Below are 12,229 nucleotides of genomic sequence, written 5' to 3' on the forward strand. Positions count from 1 at the left end.
ATACATATTTTCAACATTTTAAAAATGCTTGATTAACATTTTTGGAATACATGGTCACATTTTTTCTATACATATTTCCAACATTTTAAAAATGTTTGATTAACATTTTTGGATTACATGGTCTACATTTTTTAAATGCTTGATTAAGAGTTTTCAAATAAAAAGATTTTAAAAAATTGAATACAAGGTCAACCTTTGTTTATACACATTTAACATTTTCAAACGCTTGGTTAACATTATTCAAACACTTGTTTAACATTTTTTTTAAATGCTTAATCAACATTTTATATACATGATCAAATTTTTCATCATATTTTAATACATGGTCAACATTTTTTCTGCACACATTTAAAATTTCTCAGATGCTGGTTAACAAATTTCAAATAATTGTTTGTCATTTAGAAAAAAAATTAGTTAACATTTTTATATACATGATTAAAAATCAAAATTTTTAATACATGATCAACAATTTGTCTATACACGTTCAACATTTGCCAAATGCTTGATTAACACTTTTCAGATACTTTCAACATATTTTTCAAATGCTTGATTAACATTTATACCTGATCAAAAAATTTCATCATTTTTTAATACATCATCAACAATTTTTCTATACACGTTCAAAAAATTTTAAATATGTTTTTGTAAATGTTTTTAATATATATATATATATAATATTTTAAGTATGTAGAAAAAATACAGCAGAAAACGAAAACGGAAAATATATAAGAATATGAAAAAGAGTCTGTGTCCTCCCGCGCTCGTGGGCCGGCCCATCTCCTCGTCCCTTCAGCGAGTCAGAAGCCAGACTCGCTGAAGGCGAGATATAGGGGCACCCCGCAGAACCACACCCACCAACAAAAAAATTCTCAACAACACAGGCAGCCAGCCACCCATGCTGCGCAGGGCGGTCGCCGCGGAAGCGCGGCGGCGGCAGCGCATCTCCGTTGCCCCGGAAAGATTCGCGCACGATCACGCGCAGCCGCAGGCCCAGTCGGCCGGCCCCAAGCGGCGCGGCCTTGAGCCGTGGTGGCTCCCGCTCTACAGGAGGATCTCGAAGGTGTCCGACGGCAAACCGCCGGGGATAGTGGCGGCGGAGATGGACGAATGGCTCCAGCAGAGGTCCCGGCTCTCGGAGCAACAGATCCTCGCGTACGTCCGCGAACTAACCAGGTTCGAGAAGAACGAGGGCGCGCTCGAGGTGCCACCCCACCCCACCCCACCCCACTCATCTCTTCCTTTTCTTGTTCGACGCTTCAAGTTTGGTTCTTGTGCTAGTACATTAGCGGGCTTCAAGTTTGGTTCGGATAAGCGAGGAAAGGGGGATTATTTTAATTTAAGGTCGCTACTGGAAATGGGCAGTGTAAACATAGTTACATAGAGGCTAATTGGTTATGATAAAGAGATGGTATGGGAGCACGCTTTTTCCTCCCCAAAATGATTCTTGTGCTAGTACTATTTACAATCAGTTAGGTACTCAATTATGGTTGATAACCATGAACGACGTTGCTAAAGGAAAAGAAAATTTGATAAAAAAGATGCATTTGCCATGAGCTAGTTAACAGGTTTTATTGTTTTTAACAGACTGCTGGAAAGATTTTGATGGATAATTTGTCTCAAACAAACATGTATTTTTCATGTTCAGTACAAATAACCGCAGATCAAACGTATACAGTCTGAAGAGGTTTGACAAATAATGTCTACCACAAAAACTATTGATGGTTAAGAATGGTCTTAGACAGAGTTAATTCCCAATTTCGTGGAATTCATCTGTCATTGGTTGCTTCCCCATAACACACTCTACTGCTTAGCGGGGATCTCGATTCTCACACATGAATAGGCAAAAAAACCTGGAGAAGAAATGTTCTAGAGGGAAGAAAAGTACTCCCACCGCTCCTAAATATAAGACCTTTTAGGGATTCCACTATAGACTATATACGGAGCAAAATGAGTGAATCTACATTATAAAGTATGTCCATATGCATCCGTATGTAGTTCTCTAAAGGGTCTTATATTTAGGAACGGAGGGAGTAAGACTTAATAACATTACAAAAAGAAGGTTTTATGTTCTAATAGCAGAAGGTTCAGATGGTGATGGCATTCGTCTGTCCTAATGTTCTTTTTATGTTCACTATAATATTATGGTACCGAGCGTTCATGTGCTGTTCTGGTGCAATCTCTTTCTGAGCAAAGTATCTTTTTATTTTCACTGTATAATTTTCGCTCATGCTGTTTTGTACCCAGTTGCTGGACTGGATGGAAGCTCGTGGAGCAAACTTGAGTCCTGGCCATCAGGCAGTGCGGCTTAAACTCGTTTCAAAAGTACATGGGATACAGGCAGCTGAAGAATATTTCTGGAGCCTGCCAGATATATCTAAGTCAGTGAAAACTTATTCCTGTTTGCTTAACTGCTATGGTAACCACGGGTTAGCATACAAAGGTCTGGAGCTCTATGAGAAGATGAAAGCCAAAAATATTGTTCCAGATAAACTGGTGTACAACTACTTGATGAAATTGTACCAAAAGGCAGGCCAGCCAGAGAAAGTTCTCTCCACATTTGAAGAAATGCGAGAAAGTGGTATAAGTGCTGATAAGTTTGCGTACTTCACCTTGATAGAAAGCTATATCACAATGAATGACCTGGACGCCGCGGAGAAGGTCCTGGAAGAATTGCAGAAGGTGGCTCCAGTTCACTGGTCCTTGTACACTCTGATGGCAAACTATTATATTAAACTAGAGCTGTTTGGCAAGGCAGAAGTTGCCCTAAAGAAAGTTGAGCAAGTTATGGACAAGGCTGAGTTGCAGTCCTGGACTGCCCTCCTCTCCTTACATGCCCGTTGTGGCAATTCAACCGAGGTGAAGAGGATCTGGGAGTCGTTGAAGTCCACATTCAAGAAATGCTTGAACAGAAGCTATCTTGTGATGCTTCAAGCTCTGCGTATGATTGATGACTTTGAGTCTTTGCAGCAAATCTTCCAGGAGTGGCAATCAAGCCATGAATGTTATGACGTGAGGATAATAAATATTATGATTAGAGCTTACCTTGATAAGGGTATGATAGACGAAGCTGAGGCTATCCGTCAGAGCACAATGGCTCAGGGCCGTTGCGATGGGGGCACAGTTTGCATATTTGCAGAGTTCTATTTGGATAAATTTGATGTTAATGCGGCAGTGGATATCTTGGGAGATGCAAAGAACATGGTGACGGCGCACAAATGGGTGCCATCGAAAGAGCTTGTGAGCAAATTTCTGAAGCACTATGAAGAGTTAAAGGATGTTGCTGGTGTGGAGTCTTTCCTCGAGTGCCTGAATAGTCTTGAATGCCTTGATGCGGAAACTTATGATGCCGTAATGCAGACCTATGTACTTGCAGGTAGAACCTGAGACGACGAAATTTCTGAAAAGTTTCTCTGACGGTTGACATAGAAAGAGGAAATTTTCGTTTGTAGAATTGGAGGCTACTGTAGACCTTTTTCTTTGTCATAGAGCAGTACTATAACTTGTCGAAGATGTCATTATGTCGTGAAAGCCCGGGAGGAAGCATCTGGTGTACATGATGAAATTGATGATCTTTGTCACCCCTTGCTGTCACCGAATTTCCGTATCATATGTACATTGCAAGGTCTTTTGGCATTTTACATTTGATGCTCTGCTAGCTCCCCCTGACTACGGTAACATCTATCAATGGTGCTAACACGATGGAGTAGTTATTTTCAAAATACAAGATTCTCAATTGCTTTTAATTTACTCATGCAGTTGTTTGCTCGACTTGATAGCACAATATTCCAATAAGTTCTGATTACACATGAATTAAGACTAACGGTCAATTACACGATAGAAATTTTGTTGTGGTTATGGTGTTTCTCCAGCAAATATAAAAGCTAGGTAAGTTCTGGCCTGAGTTCCTCACCGGCAATGGCGGTCATACTGCTGCCACATTGCACTCACCAGTTGAGCGTGCAGCCACCGGCGATGTAGTGCGGGTGCGGAAAGATCCGGGGAGAAGACCGACGTTGTGGCGGCCAACACGGGGTCATGGTTGTTGGGGAGCAGCCCTCCCAAGCGTGATGCTGAGGGTGGCGATCATGATCTTTGTCGTCGGTGGGTTGGTTTGTTCTGTCCTCCTTTAGCAGGAGGGAAGGGCTCGGGCGGGGAGATGTTGGCCAGTGGAGCGGAGGAGTCTAACAGACCAGTTTCCACTTTCTGGATTTTCTTTGGTCTTAAATTCTTTTGAGTGATTCTTCTTTGGATTTAAGCAAATTCTTGCAACCCTTTCTCTTGCTCAAATATGGTGAAGTCAAACTAGGCATATCTTCTCCTGCCCAAGGCACCTCACATATTTTCTTTCCAAGCATGCACCGTCTGTGTCGTCCGCCGCAACACCATGACCACCGTCGTGGACAGGCACACGAGATTTTCCGCCGGTCATTTGCTCGGGACTAAATCACCAGGAAACTCCTCCCCTACCTACCTAGGGCCTACCATGTTTGCCTTGCCCTCTCCCGCGGCCCCCGTCGCCATGAAGGCAACTCCCGAGCGGCGGCCTTATCCACTCCTCGCCTTGGCTATATAAACGCCGTTGCCGAGTCCACCTAAACCACTTGGCCACATATGCTTGCATTGAATTGATGTTCAAGCAATGGAAGCGGACGCGGTTCAACCAGAGTGAGCCAGGGGAGCTCCTCGCCGCCACTTCGGTCTCCGACGGTACCTAGCGCTCCTCTGATCCATTCTTTGATTGCTTTCATTCCTGGGCAGCTCTATGCACCATGAAGCTAACATGCGGTTGCCCCTTGCTTTGGTTTCGTGCACAGAGCGCATGTTCCAGTCTTTCTAGCATCCCCACCAGTGACGGAGAAGACAAGCCGTTTCTTCACCCCCCAACCCCGAGACACTGCGACCACCCATTTGGTTGTGCCGACATCCCCGAGTCACTCTGGTACTCCCTCGATACTGCTGCGACCTTTACCGCCGGTCATCATCTCGCCAGTGAGCTCCTTCGCTATGATTTATTTCTGTTCAGGCGCAATCCTTCATTTAAAAGGGTTGGCCCCACCTGTCATCAACGGCGAGGTTGGATCATACTTTTAAGTCCTCCGCAGGAGTGAAACAGGGAGATCTGATCTCCCCTCTCCTCTTCAACCTCGCCGTTAATGCATTAGCAGGGATCCTGGATAAGGCCAGGAGGGATGGCCACATCTCGGGCGTAGTGGGGCATGCATTTGATCCCCGGCGAAGGGGTCACCCACCTACAATATGCTGATGATACGATGATTATGGTGGAAGGGAAGGACCTTGACATCGTGAATCTGAAGTTCCTACTCCTCTGTTTTGAGGCCATGTCTGGACTAAAGATTAACTTTGACAAGCATGAGGTCGTTCTCCTGAGCTTCTCGGCGGAAGAACAGTAGAGGATTGCGGACAACCTCAACTGCCGACTGTCCATATTCCCCATCACTTACTTGGGAATGCCAATGGCCGACTCGTAGCTCCTGGCAAGTGCGTTTGACCCTCTGACGAGACGTGTGGCTTCTAGGGCTGAACCCTGGCGTGAACGGTTTACCTTCAAGGGGAGCAAATCGATCCTTATTAGTTCGAACCTCGCGAGCCTCCCCATGTAAAGTCGACACCTAGTTGCGATGGCCTCACGACTAAATCCTCACACTTGGACATCTGCCGTGACAAAACCACGACATATATGATGAGGTTGTATATCCCGCCGGAGGGCATCCATAGATCCTTCGATAAGGACCTAGCTAGATTCTTTTGGCAGGCCGCTGATGGTCGTCAGAAGTATCACATGGTCAAGTGGGCGGATATCTGCATGCCCAAAGACCAAGGTGGCTTGGGTATTGTAGCCTCCCAACGTATGAATGTCGCAATAATGCTAAGATGGGTTTGGCGGATATTGCGCGACAAGGGAGGCCTATGGCTCCAGCTCATTCAGGCAAAATATCTTAGGGGCGAGCCCCTTTTGGCATGCTCTCGGATGGGAGGGTCACAGTTTTGGCGTTCCATCCAGAGGATCAAGGAGGAAATCCGCCTAGGGATTTCTTTCTCCATAGGGAATGGAAACGGGGCCAAATTCTGGTTGGACCCATGGTTGGGTACCGAGCCGATACGCGTGAGCTACCCTGGCTTGTTCTTGATCTGTGCGGACCTATCCGCCCTTGTCTTTTCGACGCTACGGGATGGACAGTGGCAGGTTAGATCCCGTTGCACCTTTGGGCAAGTAGAGAGTGACGATTGGAAAAGACTACGGGCTGCTCTCCCACACGTGCTGCCGGAGTATCCGGACACTGTGTCATGGAGGCTCGCCCGACAGCGGAGTTTTCGGTGTGCACGGCATACCATTCTCTACGCTGGTCACCGGACACACCCTGGTTAGAACCAATGTGGAAAACTCCCGTACCCCCGAAGATTAACATATTCGTGTGGCAGTTTCTGCGCAATCGCCTCCCCTCGGGGACTGAGGTACTTAAGCGACACGGGCCGGGGAATGGCATGTTCCCCCTCTGCGCGGTACCGGAGGCGGAAACCCACATCCTTGAAGGAAATATGCCCTAGAGGCAATAATAAAGTTATTATTTATTTCCTCATATCATGATAAATGTTTATTATTCATACTAGAATTATATTAACCGGAAACATGATACATGTGTGAATACATAGACAAACATAATGTCACTAGTATGCCTCTACTTGACTAGCTCGTTTATCAAAGATGGTTATGTTTCCTAGCCATAGACATGAGTTGTCATTTGATTAACGGGATCACATCATTAGGAGAATGATGTGATTGACTTGACCCATTCCATTAGCTTAGCACTTGATCGTTTAGTATGTTGCTATTGCTTTCTTCATGACTTATACATGTTCCTATGACTATGAGATTATGCTCCCGTTTACCGAAGGAACACTTTGTGTGCTATCAAACGTCACAACGTAACTGGGTGATTATAAAGGTGCTCTACAGGTGTCTCCGAAGGTACTTGTTGAGTTGGCGTATTTCGAGATTAGGATTTGTCACTCCGATTGTCGGAGAGGTATCTCTGGGCCCTCTCGGTAATGCACATCACTATAAGCCTTGCAAGCATTGTAACTAATGAGTTAGTTGTGGGATGATGTATTACGGAACGAGTAAAGAGACTTGCCGGTAATGAGATTGAACTAGGTATTGAGATACCGACGATCGAATCTCGGGCAAGTAACATACCGATGACAAAGGGAACAACGTATGTTGTTATGCGATTTGACCGATAAAGATCTTCGTAGAATATGTGGGAGCCAATATGAGCATCCAGGTTCCGCTATTGGTTATTGACCGTAGACGTGTCTCGGTCATGTCTACATAGTTCTCGAACCCGTAGGGTCCGCACGCTTAAAGTTTGGTGACGATCGGTATTATGAGTTTTTGTGTTTTGATGTACCGAAGGTAGTTCGGAGTCCCGGATATGATCACGGACATGACGATGAGTCTCGAAATGGTCGAGACGTAAAGATCGATATATTGGACGACTATATTCGGACACCGGAAGTGTTCCGAGTGGTTTCGGAGAAAACCGGAGTGCCGGGGGGTTACCGGAACCCCCCGGGGAGTTAATTGGGCCGCATGGGCCTTAGTGGGAGAAGAGGAGGGGCGGCCAACGAAGCCGCACGCCCCTCCCCCTCTAGTCCGAATTGGACAAGGAGGGGGGCGGCGCCCCCCTTTTTTCCTTCTCCTCCTCTCTCCCTTCCTTCCCTCTCCTACTCCAACAAGGAAAAGGAGTAGTCCTACTCCCGGTGGGAGTAGGACTCCCCCCTTGGCACGCCCTCCTCCTGGCCGGCCGCCTCCCCCCTTGCTCCTTTATATACGGGGGCATGGGGGCACCTCTAGACACAAGTTGATCTGTTGATCTCTCCCAGTCGTGTGCGGTGCCCCCCTCCACCATATTCCACCTCCGTCATATCATAGCGGTGCTTAGGCGAAGCCCTGCGTCGGTAGCAACATCATCACCGTCATCACGCCGTCATGCTGACGGAACTCTCCCGTGAAGCTCTGCTGGATCGGAGTTCGCGGGACGTCATCGAGCTGAACGTGTGCTGAACTCAAAGGTGCCGTATGTTCGGTACTTGGATCGGTCAGATCGTGAAGACGTATGACTACATCAACCGCGTTGTGCTAACGCTTCCGCTTTCGGTCTACGAGGGTACGTGGACAACACTCTCCCCTCTCGTTGCTATGCATCACCATGATCCTGCGTGTGCATCCGAGCCAGGTTTTATGCGTAGATGTTATATGCACGAGTAGAACACAAGTGAGTTGTGGGCGATACAAGTCATACTGCTTACCAGCATGTCATACTTTGGTTTGGCGGTATTGTTGGATGAAGCGGCCCAGACCGACATTACGCATACGCTTACGCGAGACTGGTTCTACCGACGTGCTTTGCACATAGGTGGCTGGCGGGTGTCAGTTTCTCCAACTTCAGTTTAACCGAGTGTGGCTACGCCCGGTCCTTGAGAAGGTGAAAACATCACTAACTTGACGAACTATCGTTGTGGTTTTGATGCGTAGGTAAGAACGGTTCTTGCTCAGCCCGTAGCAGCTACATAAAACTTGCAACAACAAAGTAGAGGACATCTAACTTGTTTTTGCAGGGCATGTTGTGATGTGATATGGTCAAGGCATGATGCTATATTTTATTGTATGGGATGATCATGTTTTGTAACTGAGTTATCGACAACTTGCAGGAGCCGTATGGTTGTTGCTTTATTGTATGCAATGCAATCGCCCTGTAATTCCTACTTTATCAGTAAGCGGTAGCGATAGTCGTAGAAGCAATAGTTGGCGAGACGACAATGATGCTATGATGGAGATCAAGATGTCGCGCCGGTGACGATGGTGATCATGACGGTGCTTCAGAGATGGAGATCACAAGCACAAGATGATGATGGCCATATCATATCACTTATATTGATTGCATGTGATGTTTATCCTTTATGCATCTTATTTTTCTTTGATTGACGGTAGCATTATAAGATGATCTCTCACTAAATTTCAAGATAAAAGTGTTCTCCCTGAGTATGCACCGTTGCCAAAGTTCGTCGTGCCGAGACACCACGTTATGATCGGGTGTGATAAGCTCTATGTTCATCTACAACGGGTGCAAGCCAGTTTTGCACACGCAGAATACTCGAGTTAAACTTGACGAGCCTAGCATATGCAGATATGGCCTCGGAACACTGAGACCGAAAGGTCGAGCGTGAATCATATAGTAGATATGATCAACATAGTGATGTTCACCATTGAAAACTACTCCATCTCACGTGATATGATCGGTCATGGTTTAGTTGATTTGGATCACGTGATCACTTAGATGATTAGAGGGATGTCTATCTAAGTGGGAGTTCTTAAGTAAGATGATTAATTGAACTTAAATTTATCATGAAATTAGTACCTGATAGTATTTTGCTTGTCTATGTTGTTGTAGATAGATGGCCCGTGCTGTTGTTCCGTTAAATTTTAATGCGTTCCTTGAGAAAGCAAAGTTGAAAGATGATGGTAGCAATTACACGGACTGGGTCCGTAACTTGAGGATTATCCTCATTGCTGCACAGAAGAATTACGTCCTGGAAGCACCGCTAGGTGTACCACCTGCGCCAGCAACTACAGACATTGTGAATGCCTGGCAGTCGCGTGTTGATGACTACTCGATAGTTCAGTGTGCCATGCTTTACGGCTTAGAAGCGGGACTTCAACGACGTTTTGAACGTCATGGAGCATATGAGATGTTCCAGGAGTTGAAGTTAATATTTCAAGCAAATGCCCGGATTGAGAGATATGAAGTCTCCAATAAGTACTACAGCTGCAAGATGGAGGAGAATAGTTCTGTCAGTGAACATATACTTAGAATGTGTGGGTACTGCAATCACTTGATTCAACTGGCACTACAAAAAAAATACACTTCCGTGATGATACGTGTTTGTCACAGTAGGTCGCGTTTTTTGTCATGCATGTACATCCATGATGATTTTATGACAAAATCAAGATAGTCATACCTATGTTGTCGTAGAAGTGTTCCATGACATTACCAAAATTATCATCACGGAAGTGTCCACTTCCATGACGATAAATCGCGCGTCACAGAAGTGCTTTCGTCAAGGGTGACCGACACGTGGCATCCACCGTAACGGAACGCCGTTAAGCTATCGGGTCGGGTTTTGGATCCGATAACCCGTTAATAGCCCCGACCAATGGGAAATTTCCACGTGTAAAATTCTTATTGGCCGGACGAAACACGTGTCAGCTCGTCAGTGGGTCAGATAGGCGCCTATGATATGTCGACACGTGCCACGGCCCACCACTGGCCCATTTAGCTTACAAAGCCGGCCCGTTTGACTTGGTCAAAAGTTAACGGGCTGGCCCATGAAAAGCCTGTTAACGGTCTCTTCGCGAATAGCCCATTTTACGGCCCGTTAACTCAAGGCCCGTTAGGCCCTAAAGGAAATCGGCCCAACAACGTCATGTGGGCCGTCGAATATAACACCAGCCCATTTCACTTTTGGCCCATGTATGGCCCACGACGTCTTTCGGCCCATATGAGGCCTTCGTATCTTTCGGCCCTTTACAGGCCCACGGTGACTCTAGCCCATAATGAACAGTAATTTTCTTTATACCCGTTAATGGCCCGTGATTTACATGGGCCGTTTCCAGCCCGTGTTAGCTTTCGGCCTATTGATGGCCCATACGTTCTTGGGCTCCTTTTCGGCCCTCAATTACTTCCGGCCCGTTACTGGCCTGTTCCCCTAATGGGCCAAATTCGGCCCATGGCAAGAGTCGGCCCGTTACTGGCCTGTTCCCCTAATGGGCCAAATTCGGCCCATGGCAAGAGTCGGCCCGTTACTGGCCTGTTACCCTAATGGGCCAAATTTGGCCCATGGCAAGAGTCGGCCCGTTTCTGGCTTGTTAACCCGTTGCGCCGTTTCCAGCCCGTCCTATATTCTGGCCCATTAACGACCTGTTATGCCTGTGACAGAATTAAGCCTTTGCTGTCCTACGGCCTGCTAACGGCATGTTACCATGCTGGGCCGGTACCAATTACGCCCGATTACGGCCCATGTAGACCCATTTATCCGACGGCCCGAGGCCCACCGATTACAGGCCCATTTATCGACGGCCCATAGGAGACCCATGGATCCTACGGCCCGTATATGGCCCATGGTAGTTGCGGCCACTAGCAAACTAGGGAAAAAGAAGACTAGAAAATAAATAAGGCCGAAACTAACGCTAGGCTATTAAGGCGATTGCACAGATTACATCCACTCGGCATCAAAGATCGCCACCAGTGCAAATATAGGGAACACCCTACACTATACAAAAATGACTTGCTGTTTTCTTCAGCCGATGGCTGCACGTTAAGAATAAATTTTGTATCGCACCAAAACAAATTACAACTATATAAAAAAAGGAAGGTTGGCATAAAACTTAACACTCTAGCAGATAAATGCACCACCAGAAGTTCAGAAGCTCAGTTCATTTGACCTGACTGTTACGTTTTCATGTTGTATTGTCCGATGGAGCACCATAACCCTCGCCTTCATTTCCCCTAGGCTCCTGAACAACATAGCAAATGTCTGATAGTCTGGTTTCAAAACCTTGCATATCTTGATGACATTGAGCAATGTTTCTCCTTGTTTCACAAAGGGTCTCTGTTAGGGAATGGACTTGTGTCTGGAGCGCAGATACAACATTGCTTTGAGCTTGCATATCTTGATCATGAGGCAGTTTCGACGATATTGCCTTAACAACCAACCCAGTATTACGCAGGAACGTGCTTTTGGCACTGTTAGTGGACAGGTACTGACCCACTGCAGCAAGAGCTGACATTGCGGTTATAGTTGCCTCGCCACCTTCAGAAGGTGGCGGTTCCACCATTTTTTCCATAGCTTGCTGAAAAGTTGAGGTTTTACATTAGTAGTACCAGAACAGAAGATATTAAGGAGGCAGCAAAACCAAACAAAATAGCTTTGGTCTATATACAGAACTTATTCTGGTGAACTCATGTAAAATATTAGTTGTATTTTATTGCAAAGTACATAATAAAACCAGGTTCCAAACATATGACCATGTACCATCGCTAATGTATTGTCTATTTCTTCACATTGTATTGAGGGCTAAGGATAAAGAGACGAAGTTTATAATATGGTAAGCATAGTATGACATCATTCATATCACAAAACAACTGAG

The 12,229-nt window shown here is 45.9% G+C and overlaps 1 protein-coding gene across 2 annotated transcripts; it reads left to right on the forward strand.

Annotated features, from left to right (window-relative positions):
• Window positions 1-854: 854 nt before the first annotated feature.
• Window positions 855-3,716, forward strand: LOC109765542 (large ribosomal subunit protein mL101 (rPPR4)-like). Of its 2 annotated transcripts, none has more exons than XM_020324324.4 (2): window positions 855-1,201; window positions 2,245-3,707. In XM_020324324.4, the coding sequence occupies exons 1-2, from the start codon at window positions 896-898 to the stop codon at window positions 3,382-3,384; spliced, it is 1,446 nt and encodes a 481-aa protein (XP_020179913.1). In that variant the 5' UTR covers window positions 855-895; the 3' UTR covers window positions 3,385-3,707. The 2 variants fall into 2 exon arrangements, with proteins under 2 accessions (XP_020179913.1, XP_045086454.1); XM_045230519.2 differs by having other exon boundaries at window positions 1,040-1,173; window positions 2,245-3,716.
• Window positions 3,717-12,229: the final 8,513 nt, after the last annotated feature.

Source organism: Aegilops tauschii, chromosome 6 (genome assembly GCF_002575655.3).
Source record: "Aegilops tauschii subsp. strangulata cultivar AL8/78 chromosome 6, Aet v6.0, whole genome shotgun sequence".
In the NCBI taxonomy this organism is placed as follows: Eukaryota; Viridiplantae; Streptophyta; class Magnoliopsida; order Poales; family Poaceae; genus Aegilops; species Aegilops tauschii.

Coding starts and splice junctions, on each gene's coding strand:
- LOC109765542 (XM_020324324.4), top strand. CDS start 896: ATGCTGCGCAGGGCGGTCGCCGCGGAAGCGCGGCGGCGGCAGCGCATC. Junction 1,202..2,244: donor AGAACGAGGGCGCGCTCGAG/GTGCCACCCCAC, acceptor TTTTGTACCCAG/TTGCTGGACTGGATGGAAGC.